The following is a 19,536-nucleotide window of genomic DNA, read 5'->3' as shown; positions in this document are numbered from 1 at the left end:
TCTATTTACCTGTCTGTCTGTCTGTCTCCTAACTATATATATATCAGTGCTGTCTGTCTATTTACCTGTCTGTCTGTGTCTGAACTATATATTTCAGTGTTTCAGTGCTGTATGTCTGTCTGTCTCTGTTTATCTGTATTTTCAGTGTTGTTTGTCTCTTTTTACCTGTAATTTCAGATATGTCATGTGTAGGTCTTTTGACGACAGACTGATTCTACAGATAGTTTGATGAGTCCTTTTTCGAAAAACTGGTTCTATTAGTTTTATGAAAAAGCAGCAGGTTATAACAGGTTTAAGTTCTGAAGAAAAAACTCCCCCTCCACAGTCCTTTATGATAACGCAGAATTGAAAGGAGTTTCAAAGCAACTTCTGCTCAAGACAGTTCAAGTTCAGTGGAGGAACAAGACACATCTTCACCGTCATTATTCATGGTTAGTAAATTCTACTTTATAAAATACTGACATATACAGTACAGGTCAAAAGTTTGGAAACATTACTATTTTAATGTTTTTGAAAGAAGTTTCTTCTGCTCATCAAGCCTACATTTATTTGATCAAAAATACAGAAAAAAAAAAAATGTAATATTGTGATATATTATTACAATTTAAAATAATTGGTTTTCAATTTATTATACTTTAAATGATCATTTATTTCTGTGATGCAAAGCTGAATTTTCAGGATCATTACTCCAGTCTATCACATGATCCGTTAGAAATCATTCTAATATGATGATTCATTATCAAAGTTGGAAACAGTTCTGGTGCTTAATATTTTTTTCATAACCTGTGATAATTTTTTAGGATACTTTAATGAATAAAAAGTAAAAAAAAAAAAAAAGAAGCACATTTTTTAAAAATATAAATCTTTTGTAACAACAATATACACTACTGGTCAGTAATTTGGGGTCAGTAAAAATAATTTTAAATAAATCAATACTTTTATTCAGCAAGGACGTGTTAAATTGATAAAAAGTGATAGTAAAGAAAAAATTTTTTTTACTTTGAATAAATGCAGTTCTTTTTAACCTTTTATTCATCAAATATATTAGGCAGCAGAACTGTTTCCATCACTCATAATAAATCAGAATATTAGAATGATTTCTAAAGGATCATGTGAAAGACTGGATGTCACATGTGACACTGAAGACTGGAGTAATGATGCTGAAAATTCAGCTTTGCATCACAGGAATACATTTAAAAAAAAAAAGTATATTCAAATAGAAAACTATTATTTTAAGTTGTAATAATATTTCACAATATTACTGTGGTTTTTTTCTGTATTTTTGATCAAATAAACGCAGCCTTGATAAGCATTAGAGACTTCTTTCAAAAATATTAAAAATCGTAATGTTTCCAAACTTTTGACCTGTACTGTATAGATTTAACAGTGTCATGAATCCATTCACATTGATCTAGACTTATCAAACAGCATTGACACATTGTGTATAATATTTTTGATTGCTAACAAAACTCAAAGCAATTATTTGATCTCTTACAGTAATTTTAGCAGATTTAATCAACACAGCTTTCTGATACCTCATACTGTATGTCTCTCAAATCAGACTGTATCTCATTTCTCTATTTATTAATACACACATTCATCTCAGAATCTTTATTTTAAATAAATAATTTAGATCATGTGACAGTATATTATTCATAATTCAGTCTGTCCACAGAAACATTATGTGTCAAACCTCTGCTTGCACATCTTTTTACCTCACTTTGAGCTTGACGCACGTCTGCCTGTTTTTGTGTGTCAGTGTTTGTGTGACTCTTGTGTGAGGAACCGCTGACTTTTTAAATAATTAAATTCACATTCTATGGGACACCTGAGACTCATATTATCTTGTGTTATTATATTATCTTATAATAATAATATATTTTATTTAAAGGCGCCTTTCATGGCACTCAAGGACACCTTACAAAATTCATAAAAAAAGACATTAAACAATCAAACCAGTACAGCAACAAACATTAAATCACATAAAAGCCTGCCTAAACAGATACGTTTTAAGACAAGATTTAAAAACTGAGAGACTAGAACTGTTGCAAACTTCTACAGGAAGAGAGTTCCATAAATGGGGAGCAGCATAGCCAAAAGCTCGTGACCCCATAGAAGTTGTCCGAGTACGTGGCAGAACAAGTGAAAGTGCAGAAGCAGATCTTAGAGTGCGGGAAGGAGTGTGTATATGAAGAAGATCTTGAAGATATGAAGGAGCCAAATTGTTAAGTGCTTTGTAAGTTAAAAGTAAAATTTTAAAATTCACACGGAATTTAACTGGGAGCCAATGCAACTTCTGTAAAACAGGAGAAATGTGTTCAAAAGTGGAAGTTTTGGTAATGACTCGAGCTGCAGCATTTTGTACTAACTGTAATTTATGAAGAGATTTTGAAGGAAGCCCATAAAACAAAGCATTACAATAGTCGATTCTTGATGTTACAAGAGCATGCACAAGCGTAGCAGTACTCTTGAGTGAAAGGACAGGACGCAGACGATTTATATTGCGAATATGGAAAAATGCAGAACGGGTAACTCTATTAATGTGAGATTCAAAAGACAGAGTTGTGTCAAAAATGACACCCAGACTTTTGACCTGATTCGATAGAGGAACAGAACAGTTATCTATTTCCACAGAAGAAATATTCGACTTACTTATTGTATTTTTTGAACCAACAAGAAGAATTTCTGTTTTACTGCTGTTCAATTTTAGAAAATTACTTGAAAACCAATTTTTTAATTCACTTTAGCACTCACCAAGAGCAGAAGAGGGAAACTTTGAAGAAGGTTTAGAAGACAGGTAAAGTTGGGTGTCGTCGGCATAACAATGAAAATGGATATCATATTTCCTAAAAATGCTGCCAATAGGTAAAAGATAGATAATAAACAGAAGAGGTCCTAAAACAGAGCCCTGGGGAACACCAGTGACAACATAAGTGGGTTTTGATTTAAACTGTTTAAGTTGTACAAATTGAATGCGATCTGTGAGATGAGAACGAAACCAGCTTAAAGCCATACCAGTAATTCCAATAGATTCCAGCCTGCTCAAAAGTATGGGATGTGAAATGGTGTCAAATGCTGCACTAAGGTCAAGAAGTATAAGTATTGACAGAAGACCAGCATCAGCCGCTAGTAATAGATCATTAGAAATCTTTACAAGTGCAGTTTCAACACTGTGAAAAGCATGAAACCCTGATTGTAACTGCTCATATAAACTATTGCAAGAGAGATGTTCATGGAGCTGAAGAGCAAAACATTTTTCCAGGATTTTTGACAAAAACGGCAGATTTGAAATAGGTCGAAAATTAGCAAAATTCTTTGTGTCTGTCCCAGGTTTCTTAAGAATAGGTGTTATAACAGCAGTTTTAAGTGCAGTAGGGACAGTACCAGTAAGAAGTGATGCATGCATAATATCAGTGATTAAAGAGGAAAGAAATGATAAACCAGCTTTAACCAAGTGAGTCGGTAATGGATCCAGTTGACGTGACAGATTTAGATTTTTGTACAATGGAACAAATGTCCTCAACTGTTGGAATTTTAAAAGCAGAAAATGAAAATAAGGGAGATGGCGCAAAGCTAGAATGAGTTATGTTCCGATCAGGGTTTGGTGAAACCAATTGCTGGTGGATGTGTTCAATTTTCTTATTAAAAAAGAGCATAAATGCTTCACACAATTCTGTAGAGTTTATATGCCAGTTAGAACACTCAGGTGGCTTTAAAGGTCCCGTATTATGCCCCTTTTCACAAGATGTAAATTAAGTTTCTGATGTCCCCAGAGTGTGTATGTGAAGTTTCAGCTCAAAATACCCAACAGATAATTTTTTACAGCACGTTTAAATTGTCATTTTTTGGGGCTCAGAAAAACGCGCTGTTTTAGTGTGTGCCCTTTAAATGCAAATAAGCTGCTGCTGGACGACCCAGGGGGCGGAGCTTCATGAGCTCGCGCTCAGTCTCTCAGGACAATCTCATCTCACGGAATGATGATAATATCAGAAACTCTCAGTAATGGTGTTCATTTCAAGTCGGACAATAATGCCTACAGAGTCAGAGTGCTGTATAGAGATGAAACAGGTATAGTTTAGTACTTTAATTACGGTTATTATAACGTATTTGTCATCTGCTTGTATGTATCCATTATTTATTAATAGCCTACAAGTCTGCTGTTTCAGACCAGGTCCAAATGATGATCAAACATATACTGATGAGTTTAATAAAGTTTATTGTACATCACACAAAAGATGAAGCGTCAGTTTTACTTCAGAAAACCACCGTAAGAGCTGAGTAAACAGCATAAGAAGTGCGCAAGTACATAAACGAATTTCGGTAGAGTTGAGGGAGCATTCCTGTGGGCGGAGGTCCGTCAAAAAAACTGTTCTACTGACGTCATTAAAGAAGGAAGTAGAGGGATGTAGTCCAAACGGGCCGTTCGATGTAGGCGACTTCTGTTAAATAAAATATCTCGCTTGGCATTGAACTTTGAGCTTTATAATTTTACAGATATTATTTATACTCTAACAACAACATTACACACTAACTAAAGTTTGAAACATGGGATCACGAAGAACGGGACCTTTAAAATAGTGTTAACCACAGAGAATAGAGATTTTTGGTTTCCTACACCAGATCCAATTAAAGGGGTGGTAAAACGCCTTTTTTCGAAGGCTTGATTGTGTTTGTGGGGTTCACTGTAATATGTGTTCATGCTTCGTTTTTAAAAATTCGCATTATTTTTCACATATTTAACCATTATTCTACACTGCTCTGTCCCTCCTTGTAAAAACGGTCTGATGATTCCGGGTTCTATGAAGCCCCGCCCTCAAAAATACGCAATGGGCTCAGATTGGTTAGCTGGCCCAGTGTGTTGTGATTCGCTAACCGCCAAGTGCATGTTGTTTCCGAAACGCCCCTTACCCTTACCGGTAGTTTGTGCTAAAGTAAACAATGGCGTTAATATTCCCATACCAGTTTGAGCAGAACCTGTTCAAGAACGGCTGTTAAAGGACGTTTCAGAAAGGTATGTTTTTTTATTTTTTAAAAATGCAGATCTATTGTGATCGCTATATGACACTGACTGTTACTTTTGTATATTTAAAACGATTGTAGCTAAATATCTGTCACCAGAACTATTAACCCAATACGAACACTAAACATTGGCTTTACAACAGTAGCCAAATCAAACACAAACCATGTTTAGCATGCCTGTAGATAAACAATACATAAAAGCTATTTACAGTGATCACTTATAAACGACAACAGCCACGAACATTCCAAGTTCGCTGCGCTGGTGATATTAAACACAAGTTTGTATGTGTTTGTCAGATAAGTATGAATTAGCATTTAACAAACTGGTTTGTGGAGACAAACTGCGTTGTCTTTCGTTTACTTCCTCGCTACAACGTACAATTAACAATACAAACTATTACAGGAAAACACATCAACGAAAAAATCATACTTACAGGTTGTTGGTCGTAAACAACAGCTTCTGTTTTTAAAGTTGGAACTGCTCCATGTTTCAGGACAAGCCGTTTGCGAATCCTACATTGTAGATGTAAGCTTTCCTCTGGAAAATGTGCAACATTTGGATTATAATTATGAGGGACCGAGTTAAAAATAAATTGTAACCGTCCTTAGGAAGACTGAATAAAGTGGACCTGCAATCTGGGTGAAAATAACAGCGTTTAGATGGCATAGCGGCAACGACACTCCAGTACCACAACAACTCTTCTCCAAAGCAACATAAAATGTCCTCGCCCCCTTTATGTATTGTGTTCCCAGAGGAGGGGTTTATGTAAATATTGGGCTTAGTGATGTCAGCAAGCCCACAGGAATGTCGTGTAGTCCCTATCGGCTGTTTCTGTAGTTCTTAGAAATTGATTTCTTTAAAAGCAAATATCTCCCTTTGCTTTAAACTTTGAACGTTGTAACTTTGCAGATGTTGTTTATGCTCAAACAGCAACATTACACACTAACTAAAGTTAGAAAAGTGAAATCGTGTTTTACCACCCCTTTAAACCTGCATAATAATCTGATTTCGCTGTGGAAAGTGCAATTCTTATAAACTTGCATGTGATCAGCATACAAATCTTTATGAACTACAAGTCCAGTCTTGGAATTCAAGCGTTCTAAACGACACCCCTTGACTTTTAGCAGACGAAGTTGACAAACGAAACATTCCTGGTTTTCAATGGGGCACAAGTGTCAAGGATCATTTGAAGATTGTCATTGTAATGCTGGATTAAATCATCAAGATTCCCTGAATGGTCTTTGTAGGGAAGTGTGGACAAACATTCCCCAAGAATTGAGGGATCAATGTTCTTAATATTACGAAATGTGATTGTACGACTCAAATTAGGCTTAAACACAGATAAAGAGACATTGAAAGACACCAGCAAGTGGTCTGACAGTGATAAGTCAGAAGTAGTGCAATTTCCAGGAATCACACCTGAACAGCAGACCAAATCAAGAGTATGACCTTTTGAATGAGTTTGGACATTGATAAATTACTGTAGTCCAAAACTATCTAGGCATGATAAAAACTCCCTAGAACATGAATTTTCTATATTATCCACATGGATATTAAAATCACCAACCAAAATCACGTTTGGAGACAATGAACAAAGAGAAGTTAAAAATGTTGAAAATTCCTGTTGGAATACAGAATTGGCCTTCGGAGGCCTGTATACAATAGAAATGATAGTTGGTATGAATCCATTGATTTGCAAAGCAACAGATTCAAAGGAAGTATAATCAGTTTCAGGAAGAGTAGTAACTTTCCATTTTTCCTTATATAGTGCTGCAACCCCCCCGCCCCGGCCAACAGTGCGTGGTTTACAGATAGAAGCATATCCAGGAGGAACAGAATGGTTCAAATGGTAAAAGTCATTACTTTTTTGCCAAGTCTCAGTAAGACAAAGAAAGTCGAACTTACGATCAAGCAGCAGATCATTCACGAAAGGACCTTTATCAGAGATTGATCGAATATTCCATAGTCCAAATGAAAGATTGTTCTTACCGTTGACAGAGGTGATCGTCTTAGTTGGCTTGACTAAGACACTGTGATCAATAGTCCGAACATGTTTCCTTGGAGGACGAGGGTTTGTAGACCAAATGGAAGGAATTCCACTTGGAGAGACAACCTTAAAACTCCGGCGAGATCCACGATGAACATATTTACGGCGTGGTGTAAAAGCAATATCCTGATGTAGTTTTAAAGCAGACGGAGGCTCGCCGTAGTGCACGCTTAGCTGCAACAATTCCGCTGCCGAGTAGTGATAGAGCGGATACACAGGATGGAAGATTGAGCAAAGGACAATCCACACAATTGAAATCCATCAGTTTGACGATCATCATTGCCGCAGCTGAAGGAGGATAGAAAAAAAGTCTGGCAGCCGCAAACCAAATTGACAGGTGAGCAGGAATCCAGGAATGCCGGCAACAGTCTCAGGTAGCAGCAAAATCTCAGTGAATCTCGGTGAATCCAAAATCGTGCACAAACGTACAAAAATTGTATGCAGTCCAGGCAGGTGAATAAAACACAGTGAACTAAAAAGGTAGTCTAAAAGCTAGAAACGTTAAAAAACGTTAAATCGTTCAAAGTTCCTCAGAGCAGCGGCTGCTAACAGCGCCAGCGTTCGCTCCACCGGTTTAGACGATCTTGTAATAAGGATCATTATAGGACTTCTTCAACAGAAGAATTTGTATTAGTTCAGTGAGAGTCCAGATCCAATCACAGCTTCATTTCATAATCCAAATAACATTTGAGTGCTTAGGTCCAAATGTTAGGAGTGAAACTACTTCAGATCTTTTTCTTTTTGTCCTGCAGCTGTGAATCTGTGTAAATCAGTGAAGGACGATGGCGTCTGTTGAAGATCTGCTTCTGAACTCACTAAAGGACCTGAGTGAAGATGATCTAAAGGAGTTTCAATGGCAATTAAAGAAGCATGAGCGTATATCAAAATCTGAAATGGAGAATGCAGATAGGTTGAAAACTGTGGATAAGATGGAGTGTTTTGGATCAGAAGAAGCTGTGAAGATCACAGTTGAGATCCTGAAGAAGATAAACCAAAATAATCTGGCTGAGCAGCTGGAGAACAATCACAAGCAAGGTAACATTTAATTCACTCTGACTGTAACGTAATTGACAGGCAATATGAAGACATGTACCGCTGTTGGAGCTCATTCAAAACAGAGCTGGGAAAAATAACAATCACTGTCTGTACATAGAAACACAGAAACAAAAATATACAGATGTGGCCATTAAGAATGCACATTTTTCACATGACATGCCGCTGAATCCTGTCAGCACGTTTTTTTTGTTTTTTTTTTTTAAATAAATGTGTTGTGATTCACAGTATATCCACCAGATGGCGCATGGAACAACATACTGTATCTATAGGCCAGACCAAATTGCTCATAAACACTTTTGTTAAATTGTTGTTTTAATTGTTAAATATGCTTCTAGATTATTACAGTATGTTACATTTAAAAATATATAATTAACATAATTATCAGTGTCTAATAAAGTATTAACTGCATGTAATGTTGTCATTGTAAGAAAACCACAATACAATATAGGCTAAATAAAATCGTATTAGACAAAAAGTTTGATGCGCATACAATAAGTGCAGACGCACAGTGGGAGAACACAAAGCTTTTGACCGATTATTATAATATAGCATAAATTGCCTCAAGTATAGTACCTCTTCAAATAAGTTGTTGAGAAGACATCGCTGTGCAAGACGATTATGCAGTATGTAAGAAATGTGATTCTTTATTGACTTGGAAGAATAAACAGTGAAAAGGAACTATATGGATTTCGAGTGTGAATACAAGACAAGAAGATGTGCGTCAAAACTTGTGGAATAAATAAAAGACATTCACATGTCCCGTACAACATGAGTGCAAAGCAGATCATTATTTGATGTGCTTGCTTTGTAAACACACTCACAGTGCTGTTGTTGTTCAAATTTAAAGATGCCTGCATGTCCCTGCTATAAGACGAAGTGCAACAATAAGTTAGCCTAAAAATATATCAGTATCTAATGCTGAAGCAAACATCAATCGTGTATTTTACAATAGATCTTTCATGATGAATTTTGGTAAATGCACTTTAAATTTATGTTCATAATAATAAGATAACATGGTTCGTACAGTTATGAAAAACTTGGAAAAGTCATGGAATTAAAATAAAGCAAAAATTCCAGGCCTGGAAAAGTTTGGAAAAATAAATAAACCCAGAAAGTATAAAATATTGGTTAAACAAACTACAAATGTATAATGTTTATTCGATCCATTTGACAGCAGAATTCCGTCAGATTTCATTTTGCAGCGTTGAGCATTATAACAAATCCCCTGTTTCTGTTGAATGTCATTTGCCAATCAGAGGCGTTCAGATTAGTCATCGTTGAAATGAAGAGTTTTGTTCAGTGCGTGCTCTCTGTCAAAATTTTGACTGAAACTCGTGAATTCTCCCGTCACAAACAACAAAGTGCAGATTCAATGTAAGAGATTCATATCGCAGTGTCGTCAGCTTACGTGATTTTAACAGGGGTGTTGGTGAGAGTGCTTAAACTAGCGCTAATATCGGTCACATTCTCTGCTCTCTTTCTGGATACAGTTAATGTTAATATAATTTATTCATCATGCTGATAACCAAGCCACCATGCGGCCCATTGTTTTGCCCTTCAGGCCACCGCACAGGTCACGTGACTGAGAACATGAGGGCCCAGTTCAGGTGTCTGAGATCTAAAATGGGTCTCAGGCTGCCGTCTTTCTTCTGGACGAGAAAGTAACGACTGTAGAAGCCCGACTCACTTTGTGATGTGGGAACTATCTCGATAGCCCCTTTTGCTAGCAGACTCGATACTTTGGAGCGGAGGAAATGAGCCATAGTGCTTCCTACCGAAGTGTGAGTTATGGCACGACAGCGTGGAGGTCTGCGGGCGAATTTAAGCGAGTAACCGTTCATTATGATATTCATCACCCAAATACTTCGGGAATGGCTTGCCAAGCCAGAGCCCGATTAGCCAGCGGCTGCATCATATCTGGAGGCGAAGCACCCAGATTCGGGAGCTCGACCTGACAGGGGATTATGTGTGGAGATTTGTTCGATTTGTTTTGTGTGGGTCACTGTTAAAATAGCGTTTGGGTGCAGGGGTGTGTGACAAATGATGGGCCCATGTGCTTGACCAGTGGCGGCGCAGGCGCGACCGGCAATAGCGGAAGTAGTTCTGAATGGCTTAGACGGGTGTGTCGCTTTCGTTCTCCAACTGCCTGCAGTGGGAGGGCACAGATGAGCGGCGACCGCTTCCTCAAGGCGCGGGAGCTTCACATAGCCCTTCTCTTCAGCGCCATCAACAGATGAGAGCGTAGTGGAAGCAGAAGAGCACGTTCGCGCTGAAAAGGGCGCGCGCCAGGATTTAGTGAGCTCATTGTGGACCTCGGGGAAAAACGGAGCGGCACGCTGGCAGGGAGCCTGTTGCGGGGAAAAACGGAGCAGCACGCTGGCAGGGTGCCCCGGCAGGAACCATTCATCAAGGCGGCTTCTAGCAGGCTCTTCTGGGGAAAGCCAGTCGAGACCCAGTTCGTCGACAGCGCGAGTGATAACGCGGAGAAGTTTGGCGTCAATACTCGCTCTGGTGTCGATTCCACGGAGCCCGACCAATCCTCACACTCAGACGCCGCCACAGAAACAGCTTCATCCAGGTCCTCTGCAGATCCGCCGAAAGAGACGAGTGCAGCCGCTTCGAGGGAGGAGTGTTGGTCACTCTTTGTGAATAACACAGGAGAAGTGTCAGAAGGTGTAGGTGAGGCACGCGCGGAGGGACCGGGCGTGCACGCACTCAAATCACCGCGCTCGTGGATCCCTCTGATGAAGATGGGTGGGCGCGCTCTCTGACGTAGCGAGATTGAAGCATGGATCGAAGCGCCGAGACGGGGATGCTGTCGCATGAAAGGCGACCGAGGCAGACAGCACACTGGGTGTGTCGGTCCGACACATGAAGGGGAATCCCGCAGGATTCGCAGATGGGGAGCGGCATTTGAAACAACGCGCTCTGCTCTTTTAGATAGAAGGCTTTGAAAGGAAATCTCGTCGGATGCCACAGGGAAACGATCAGCTTGGGCGAGGAAAGCCAGGCGCTGAAGGGCTAGTCGACGGCGAGAAGGCTTCTTATCCAGTGCTCGAGCTGAAGGAGATTAAATCTATCATATGGCGAGTTTTTTCTGAATTTATACTCTTCAGCCACGCCTACTTTGGTGCGCTCGAGGCTGGCAAGGCACCAAGCGCTCCGATTGGTCCGCTCGCCTCTGCCGACTCGCCATATGTTCGTGCAGTTGCTGCATCATTTACATTTAGTCATTTTTACATTTAGTCATTTAGCAGATGCTTTTGTCCAAAGCGACTTACAAATTAGGACTAAATTAAGCGAGTCATCGTGAAGAGGCAAAAAAACAACGCAAGAAGTGCTCAAAATACGAAGTTCAGTCATTGTTCAGAGCAGCATAAGCGAGGCCATAAGGGAAAAGGAAAGGTAGGAAATAAAGGAAAATGAAAGTTTTTTTTTTTTTTTTTTTTTTTATAAAGATAAGTGCTCACGGAAGAGAAGGGTTTTCAGTTGTCTTTTGAATGTTGCCAGGGATTCTGCATTCCGGATGAGGGTGGATAGAGCATTCCACCAGCATTGAACTGTGATTGAGAATGTTCTGGAAAGTGATTTTGTGGCTCTCTGCGATGGAACCACGAGACGTCGCTCGTTGATCGATCGTAGGTTTCTGGTAGGGATGTAGACTTGTAGGAGTGAGTGAAAGTAGGAGGGAGCTGAGCATGTGATAGATCTGTAAGCAAGCGTCAATGCCTTGAACTTGATGCGAACAGCGAGAGGTAGCCAGTCCAAAGTGATGAATAGAGGAGTGACGTGGGCCCTTTTGGGCTCGTTGAAGTCAAGACAAGCTGCAGCATTCTGAATCATTTGTAGAGGTTTGGTTGCACGTGATGGAAGTCCAGCCAGAAGAGCATTGCAGTAGTCAAGCCTAGAGATGACCAGGGCCTGGACGAGAAGTTGTGTTGCATGCTCAGTTAGGAAAGGCCTGATCTTCCTGATGTTGTGCAGTGCAAACTTGCATGATCGAGCCGTCTTTGAAATGTGATCTGTGAAGGTCAGCTGGTCATCAAACGTTACTCCAAGATTTCTGACCAACCTTGATGGGGTGATTGATGATGAATCTAGCTGGATAGTGAAGTCGTGCTGTAAAGATGGATTGGCAGGGAGGACGAGAAGCTCAGTCTTTGCCAGGTTGAGCTGCAGGTGATGTTCCTTCATCCATGTCGAGATGTCCGCCAGACAGCTTGAGATCTGTGCAGCTACTGTGGGATCATCTGGTTGAAATGAGAGGAAGAGCTGTGTGTCATCCGCATAGCAGTGGTAGGAGAAACCGTGTGCCTGTATGATGTGTCCCAGTGATGTGGTGTAGATGGAGAAGAGGAGGGGTCCCAGCACTGAGCCCTGAGGAACCCCTGTGGTCAGTAGATGTGCTCTGGATACCTCGCCTCTCCATGCAGTCCTGAAGGATCTACCTGTGAGATAGGACTCGAACCAGTGGAGTGAAGTTCCTGTGATGCCCAGTGATGAGAGGCTGGACATAAGGATCTGATGATTCACAGTGTCGAAGGCAGCAGACAGATCCAGGAGAATGAGGACTGAAGATTTGGAAGCAGCTTTTGCGATCCGTAGGGCTTCTGTGACCAGCAGTAATGCAGTCTCAGTTGAATGTCCTTTCTTGAAGCCAGATTGGTTGACATCCAGCTGGTTGTTTAGAGACAAGAAGGATGTTACTTGGTTGAAAACAGCTCTTTCAAGTGTTTTCGCAATGAATGGTAGGAGAGAGATAGGTCTGTAATTCTCTACAGATGATGTGTTTAGCATTGTTTTTTTAAGCAGTGGAGTAACCCGAGCCTGCTTGAATGCTGTAGGGAAAGTGCCAGTATGTAGGGATGCGTTGATGATGTGTGTGAGTGCTGGTAGAAGTGTGGGAGAGATGGCTTGTAGAAGGTGTGAGGGGATGGGGTCTAGAGGACAGGTGGTAGGATGACTGGAGAAGAGAAGTGTAGATACTTCTTCCTCGGTTAGCGGAGAAAAGGAGGACAGAGGGATATTGGCTGTGGAAGGGGTCAGACTGAGTTCCTGTGTGTGTGGAGCTGAGAACTGACTGCTGATAGTTCTTGTTTTGTTGGTGAAGAAGTTCGCAAAATCGTCAGCAGTTAAAGAGGAGGTGGGTGGTGGTGGAGGTGGACAGAGGAGAGAGTTGAATGTCTTGAAGAGTGATCGTGTGTTGGAGGAGCTGTTGATCTTGTTGTGGAAGTATGAAGATTTTGCAGCATGAACATCAACAGAAAAGGAAGAGAGGAGAGATTTATACATACTCAGATCAGATGTGTCTTTTGATTTGCGCCATTTCCTCTCCGCTGCCCTGAGTTCGGTCCGGTGTTCACGAAGAGCCTCAGATAACCAGGGGTTGGAGGGAGTAGCGCGTGCTGGCCTGGAGGAGAGAGGGCAGATACTGTCTAGAGAAGAGGTTAGAGTGGAGCATAAGGTATCCGTTGCGGTATTCACATCCAGAGATGAGAATTGTGAGGGTGGGGGAAGAGAAGATGACACGGCAGAGGAAAGATGGGAGGGAGAAAGTGAGCGCAGGTTTCGCCTGAAAGTGACTGGTGGTGGGGTTGAAGGTGCAGGGGCAGAGAGTTGTAGTATGAAAAGTAATGAGAAAATGATCTGAAACATGGAGAGGTCTCACCAAAATGTTGTTTGTGATGCAGTTGCGTGTGTAAACCAGGTCCAGTTGGTTGCCTGATTTGTGAGTTCCTGTGGTGATGAGTCGTTTGAAATCGAAAGAGGCTAGGAGAGAGATGAAGTCTGGAAGTCTGTTGCATGCAGCTTTTCGAGATGAATGTTGAAGTCACCAAAGACTAGAAGTGGGGTGCCGTCCTCAGGGAAAGAGGACAGCAGCACATCCAGCTCCTCTACGAAGTTACCCAGCTGACCTGGGGGGTGATAAATGACTACAATATGGATCTTATTGGGAGTTGTAAGTGTAATAGCATGATATTCATATGAGTTGTTGTTGCATAGAGAAGAGAGCACTGAGTATTTCCAATTGTTAGAAATGAAAAGCCCTGTACCCCCACCCCTCCCAGACTGGCGAGGGGAGTGAGAGAAGGAGAAATTGCTAGAGAGAGCAGCGGGGGTTGCTGAGTCTTCTGGATGAATCCAGGTCTCAGTCAAGCCCAGGATACTAAGAGTAGAATGAGATGCAAAGGCTGGAATAAAGTCAGCTTTATTGACTGCTGACTGACAATTCCATAGACCCACGGAAAGAGAGAGAGGTGTGTGTGAGGATGAGAGAATGGGACGCAGATTAGCAGTATTGCGCTGCCTTTTGCGCGTGATGAAAGGGCGTTGCCGAGAGATAACAGGAATGTATTGAAAGCACATTTTGAGTAAGGTGAAAAATAAGATAAAAAGTGGGAAGGGAAAGGGAAAAGGAGATACTTGAGTGCCTTTCTGGTGTCCTTGCTCGGTGGAGTCGCTGGTCTTTACCCGAGTCGGTCTGAACACGAGGAGGCTGAACACGAGAGCTGAACGCTTCCGCTGTCGCGGCAATTACATAGATATAGATATAATGCTATCACCGCTTGAGTGAGAACAGCTGTCTCGGTCCGGCAATTAAGACAATAAAGCGAAAATGGGCCGAATCGAAACTAGCTAGGAGCCAGTACTTAAGTGCAATTAAACTGCAATAATAATGCGTCTAAATAAAATACAGAATTATGTGAAGTTAAAAATGAAAAATAAGCAGAGAATCGAAGATATGCTTACCTTAAGTTAAATACAACACTGAAATAAGAGGAGAACTGAGTATTCTGAAAAACCACTTGCGCGCTCTTGCCGTGCGTCCTCTATGCTGACCGCTGGTCCTGAAGTAATGACCTGAAACTCCTCTATTTATATCTATTCTTAAGTTGCTGTCTCGGTCCGGCAATTAAGTCAATAAAGCGAAAATGGGCCGAATCGAAACGAGCTAGGAGCCAATCCTTAAAGGTATAGCGGAGGATTTTTTTACTTCCGGGTGGATCACCTATACTATTGGTCCTCCTAATTGTCAATCATTCTGGTGAATCAATCAAACTTATTCAAAAAGTGGAGAGGGCGGGTCTTATCTAAAATTCGGAAAGACCCTCCACTATACCTTTAAGTGCAATTAAACAGCAATAATAATTTTCACACGCGCCTGTTTATTAATGTAGCAATGCGTCTAAATAAAATACAGAATTATGTGAAGTTAAAAATGAAAAATAAGCAGAGAATCGAAGATAGGCTTACCTTAAGTTAAATACAACACTGAAATAACAGGAGAACTGAGTATTCTGAAAAACCATTTGCGCGCTCTTGCCGTGCGTCCTCTATGCTGACCGCTTGTCATAACGTTATTGGTGTCAGTAAAACCTATATAATTGAACAGCTCGATTGTGGTATCAGACTTGATAACTTGCGCAAGTAGCCGTGATACACAACTATGCTGCACGATTAAAATCTGCGATTTCAACGTTCAAACATTCAGAATTATAGCCACGTTAATAACGTTTGTAAGAAACCAAACCGTTTGTAAATCCGTCAAGATTTCAGTGAGATAAGAGTATTCGTGTTCGTGCAGATCACTCACCTTACATCAGGTACCACAGAGCACGCCAGAAAGCTTGCCTGTGACTAGATGGCCGCCGGTGATGACGTTATAGACTCCGCCGCAAGACATCTAGCCTTTATTATGTATATCTATGGTTGAAGAAGTGTTAGAGCTTTGGCTATTTATTTATTTTACTTGGGTGTATATTGTTAATAATTTGCATAGGCCTAGTTAATATTGTTCTTTGGTGTTCAGTTTATACAGGTTTTTCGAATGTTATTTAATAAAAATATTTTTTTTCTCAAAATCTCTTTTTTCTCCGAAAACTGAATTAATTACATAAAAAGTACATTTGATTAAAACAACAACAAAATGCCAAAACTAGCTACATTTTATTTTCTTCTTCGCTTTCAGAGTGGAAGGGGACTGAAATTATATTATTGCAATCAAATCAGTTGTTTGTGTCTAATACCAGTTCTCACTTTGTCACCTTAGTGAAACAATTAATTTGTGAAACAACATATTAAAGTGTACATGTCCAATTTGGGTCTGTCAAAGAAGAATAAAAAAAATTGGCATGATTATTGTAGACTGTTAATAAATAAATAGTCTTGCTAGATTAAGCAGCATTTTTGTCAAGCACACGAACGCAACATTATTAACGAACAAATCATGATTCTCTAAAAGCTCTCATACTAAAAAAAAAAATCACAGTTCGTATATTCCAACGCTATCTCACGACCAATTTGTACGAATTCGTTCTAGTGATAAAAAGGTGGCTAATTCGTACGAATTCGTACAACCTCAATCGTACGAATTTGTACAATTTGTCTAAACTCTAAACCCACGTGATGGGTAGGTTTAGGGGCGGGGTCAGGGGTAGGTCATTCATATGAATTCATACGAATTGGGCAATTAGTAAAAATCTGTACCGTATCATACGAGTGAGGTCGTATGAATTTGTACGAATTAGCCACCTCGTAGAATTCGTACGAATTGCCGTGAGATCAGGCTGTATATTCAGTTACTGGTTTAGAAATGAATGATTGAAATGTGAGCTAGAAAGAGTTAGTCATGGCTCGCAAGGATTGCTGAGCCAAGACAGAAGTTTCCACTTTGAATGCTTTAGCCTGGGTGTTTTTTCTCCAGCATCTAAAGTGAGAAAGAAAACAATAACCAAAATGTAAATGTAAAAAAACAATAGTTGTCCAAAATGTGAAGTATACACTGGAGTTTTCCCTCTACATATACGTGCAAGATTTCAGTCATAGATAAATTGTAGGCTAAATGTTTGCTTGATTGAGTGACGTCATGTGAAAACTATGAATTAACCCGTACAGTGCATACTTTTAGGTTAAATAAATTAGCTTACTTCCATTCATCCATTGACCAATTGCCAGCAAAACCTTTACAAAACTATCAAAATCTCTCATCTACACATACAGGGCCCTATCTTGCACCCAGCGCAATTGACTTTGTACACCGACGCATGTATCATTCCTATTTTGCAACCGTGCAAAGCGCGCTTTTCCCTCCACAAAAGCACGTCGCTAAACTAGGGAATGAACTTGCGCTCCCTGGGCGGTTCAGCGCAAAAAAGGAGGCGTGTTCCGGCGCAAACGTTCCTTCATGCTATTTTGCAGGTTTAGAAAACAATTGCGCCACTAACCAGGAAAAAATAGTTTAAAGTCAGTGGCGGGTTGCGCATGTTATTCATATGCTATTTTAAGGGCGCATGCTTGGCCATAATCAATGTAGCGTGTGCACAACGCGCATACACTTTGATTCTCTCATCTACACAGAAGCAGCAGTTTTCATTTTTGCAAATCATATATTATTACGATAGATAGATAGATAGATAGATAGAAATATAGATAGACAATTTGTTATAAAAGCATACATCTAGCTTACACATTTACCCAAATTATCATACGCCTTTTTAACCGAAGTTAATTTGGGTGGGTTTCTCCATCCCCAACGTCCCTGACGAGAGCGTTGCTCTCCTCGGCTGTGAACCGCTCCTGGCGCGCGCCTGGCAAATCCGCCGTTATAATAGGAATCCGCTTTAGAACAAAGCGCGCCTGCTCTTAAAGGGAATGTGAGATGTCGCTCTGATTGGTTTATTTCACGATACGCCCAAACCACACCTATGAATAATGAAGCTACTTCAGACCAACCCATTTTAGATTTGCGCCTGGCGCAAGAGTCATTTATCCCGCTGGGAAAATAGCAACAGCGCCAAGACCCGCCCACAAAGTTACTTGCGCTTTGCGCTTTGACACTTGCGTTTCAGATCGTTAAAATAGGGCCCACAATGTGATTACAGCTTAACCTAACTCACCTAGCCTTAACCTAACTCACTTAGCCTAACGGTTGAGATGCTAACAGATTTTTTCGAAGACACTAAACCATTTCTATAAAGTAAATATTCAACGGAAGCGAGTCATTTACATGAAAGAAAGTGTCAGAAACATTTGTTTGTAATAGTTGTGTAATTGTAGGGACTAAACTTTCCTGAAAGTATTTAAAACAACTGTGAGAGACGGAGTTTTGCAGCTTATCAGTTGAGCTGCCGCCCCGTTTCCATGGTAATGCCCTCCACTCAGTTCACACCAGTTCAGATGGCTCGAATGGAATTTTCAGCAAGCACGCCCATTAAAACACGTAGAATTTTGAATCGATGGAGTGAATTATTTGATAATCACTTGATTCATTATTAAGTGGATAGTAGGTATGTGGCCATCGTCAAACTGTAAAAGGAATGAGCATGAAAGCATTGAAAATGTAAAACAATGTTTGAAGTCATATATGTAAAGAATAATGTAGAGCGAGGCGGTTGTTATAGCAAATACAACCCCGACAGGCTGATCAGGACCCCGACGCGAAGCTGAGGCATTCTTACACAAAAACAAACAAATTGCACACACTTTCCATTTGCATTTGAAATGAACTCAAACTGTTTAGTTACTTTCTCAGTTTCTGCTTCCCTCACTCCCTCAACTATCCATGCTGGATCTGCTTGTTGTTTTAAAAAGTAATCACGGAAAGCAAAACAAGGCATTAGCATCCCGCATACAGCTAGCCAGGCCGATAGACGCTGTCTGATAGAGATTAGCACGGGCGCCCACAGCTTGGGGCGCTAAAAGAATCGCCCATAGCTGACTATATTTGAGCTTGCTGATTGGCTACAGTTTCTACCTTTCTGGCTACCTCTCTGGGGCGAGTTCTCCAGTGCTCTATTGTATTGAGGTGTTTGGTGTTTTTAGCCCCCAACGGCGCCTTCCAGGCAGCGAGGGGATGGGTAGGTTTAAGGTTGAGGTTAGGGTTAGCTGCCTGGAAGGAGAAACCCTAAGATCTTTTTCTCAATTATGTGACAAGTTTACACTGAGATCGAATGATCTCTTTAGATATTTACAATTACGACACTATATCACAATTCATAAACATTGGGACATAATTAAAAGATCTCCAACAAATGTTGAAAAAGATTTTATCAATATTATTGAACATGATCTACATACTAAAAACCATATAGCACATATTTATGGGAAGTTAATGCAAGACCGATCTGATGACACGTTTCATATCAAAAGAAACTGGGAACTAGAGTTAAATACTGTAATAGAGGATGAGATGTGGATAAATATATGTGCTGGCTGTCATAAGGGTATCAGCAGTCAAATGTGGAAGGAATTTGATTGGAAAATGAAAATGAGATTTTTTAGAGTTCCACTGGTGGTTGCCAAATTTGATATTACTTCGCCATTATCACAATGCTGGAAAGGTTGTGGGATGGTGGGGGACTATGTGCATATATTCTGGGAATGTCCCAAAATACAAGTGTATTGGCAGGGGGTT

The 19,536-nt window shown here is 40.4% G+C and overlaps 1 protein-coding gene across 1 annotated transcript in view; it reads left to right on the top strand.

Annotated features, from left to right (window-relative positions):
• Window positions 1–331: 331 nt before the first annotated feature.
• The window catches only part of LOC311081512 (NACHT, LRR and PYD domains-containing protein 12-like), a 52,139-nt gene continuing 32,934 nt past the window's right edge, over window positions 332–19,536 (top strand). The window contains exons 1-2 of the mRNA XM_084112064.1: window positions 332–431; window positions 7,820–8,102. Coding sequence (XP_083968190.1) covers window positions 7,850–8,102 — 253 coding nt within the window. The 5' untranslated portion in view covers window positions 332–431; window positions 7,820–7,849. The remainder of the gene's footprint in view (window positions 432–7,819; window positions 8,103–19,536) is intronic.

This window comes from Abramis brama (assembly GCF_963993115.1).
Source record: "Abramis brama genome assembly, chromosome: 4".
NCBI classification, from domain to species: Eukaryota; Metazoa; Chordata; class Actinopteri; order Cypriniformes; family Leuciscidae; genus Abramis; species Abramis brama.
Note: the sequence above shows the minus strand (reverse complement) of the source record. Positions and strands in the feature narration are given on the sequence as shown.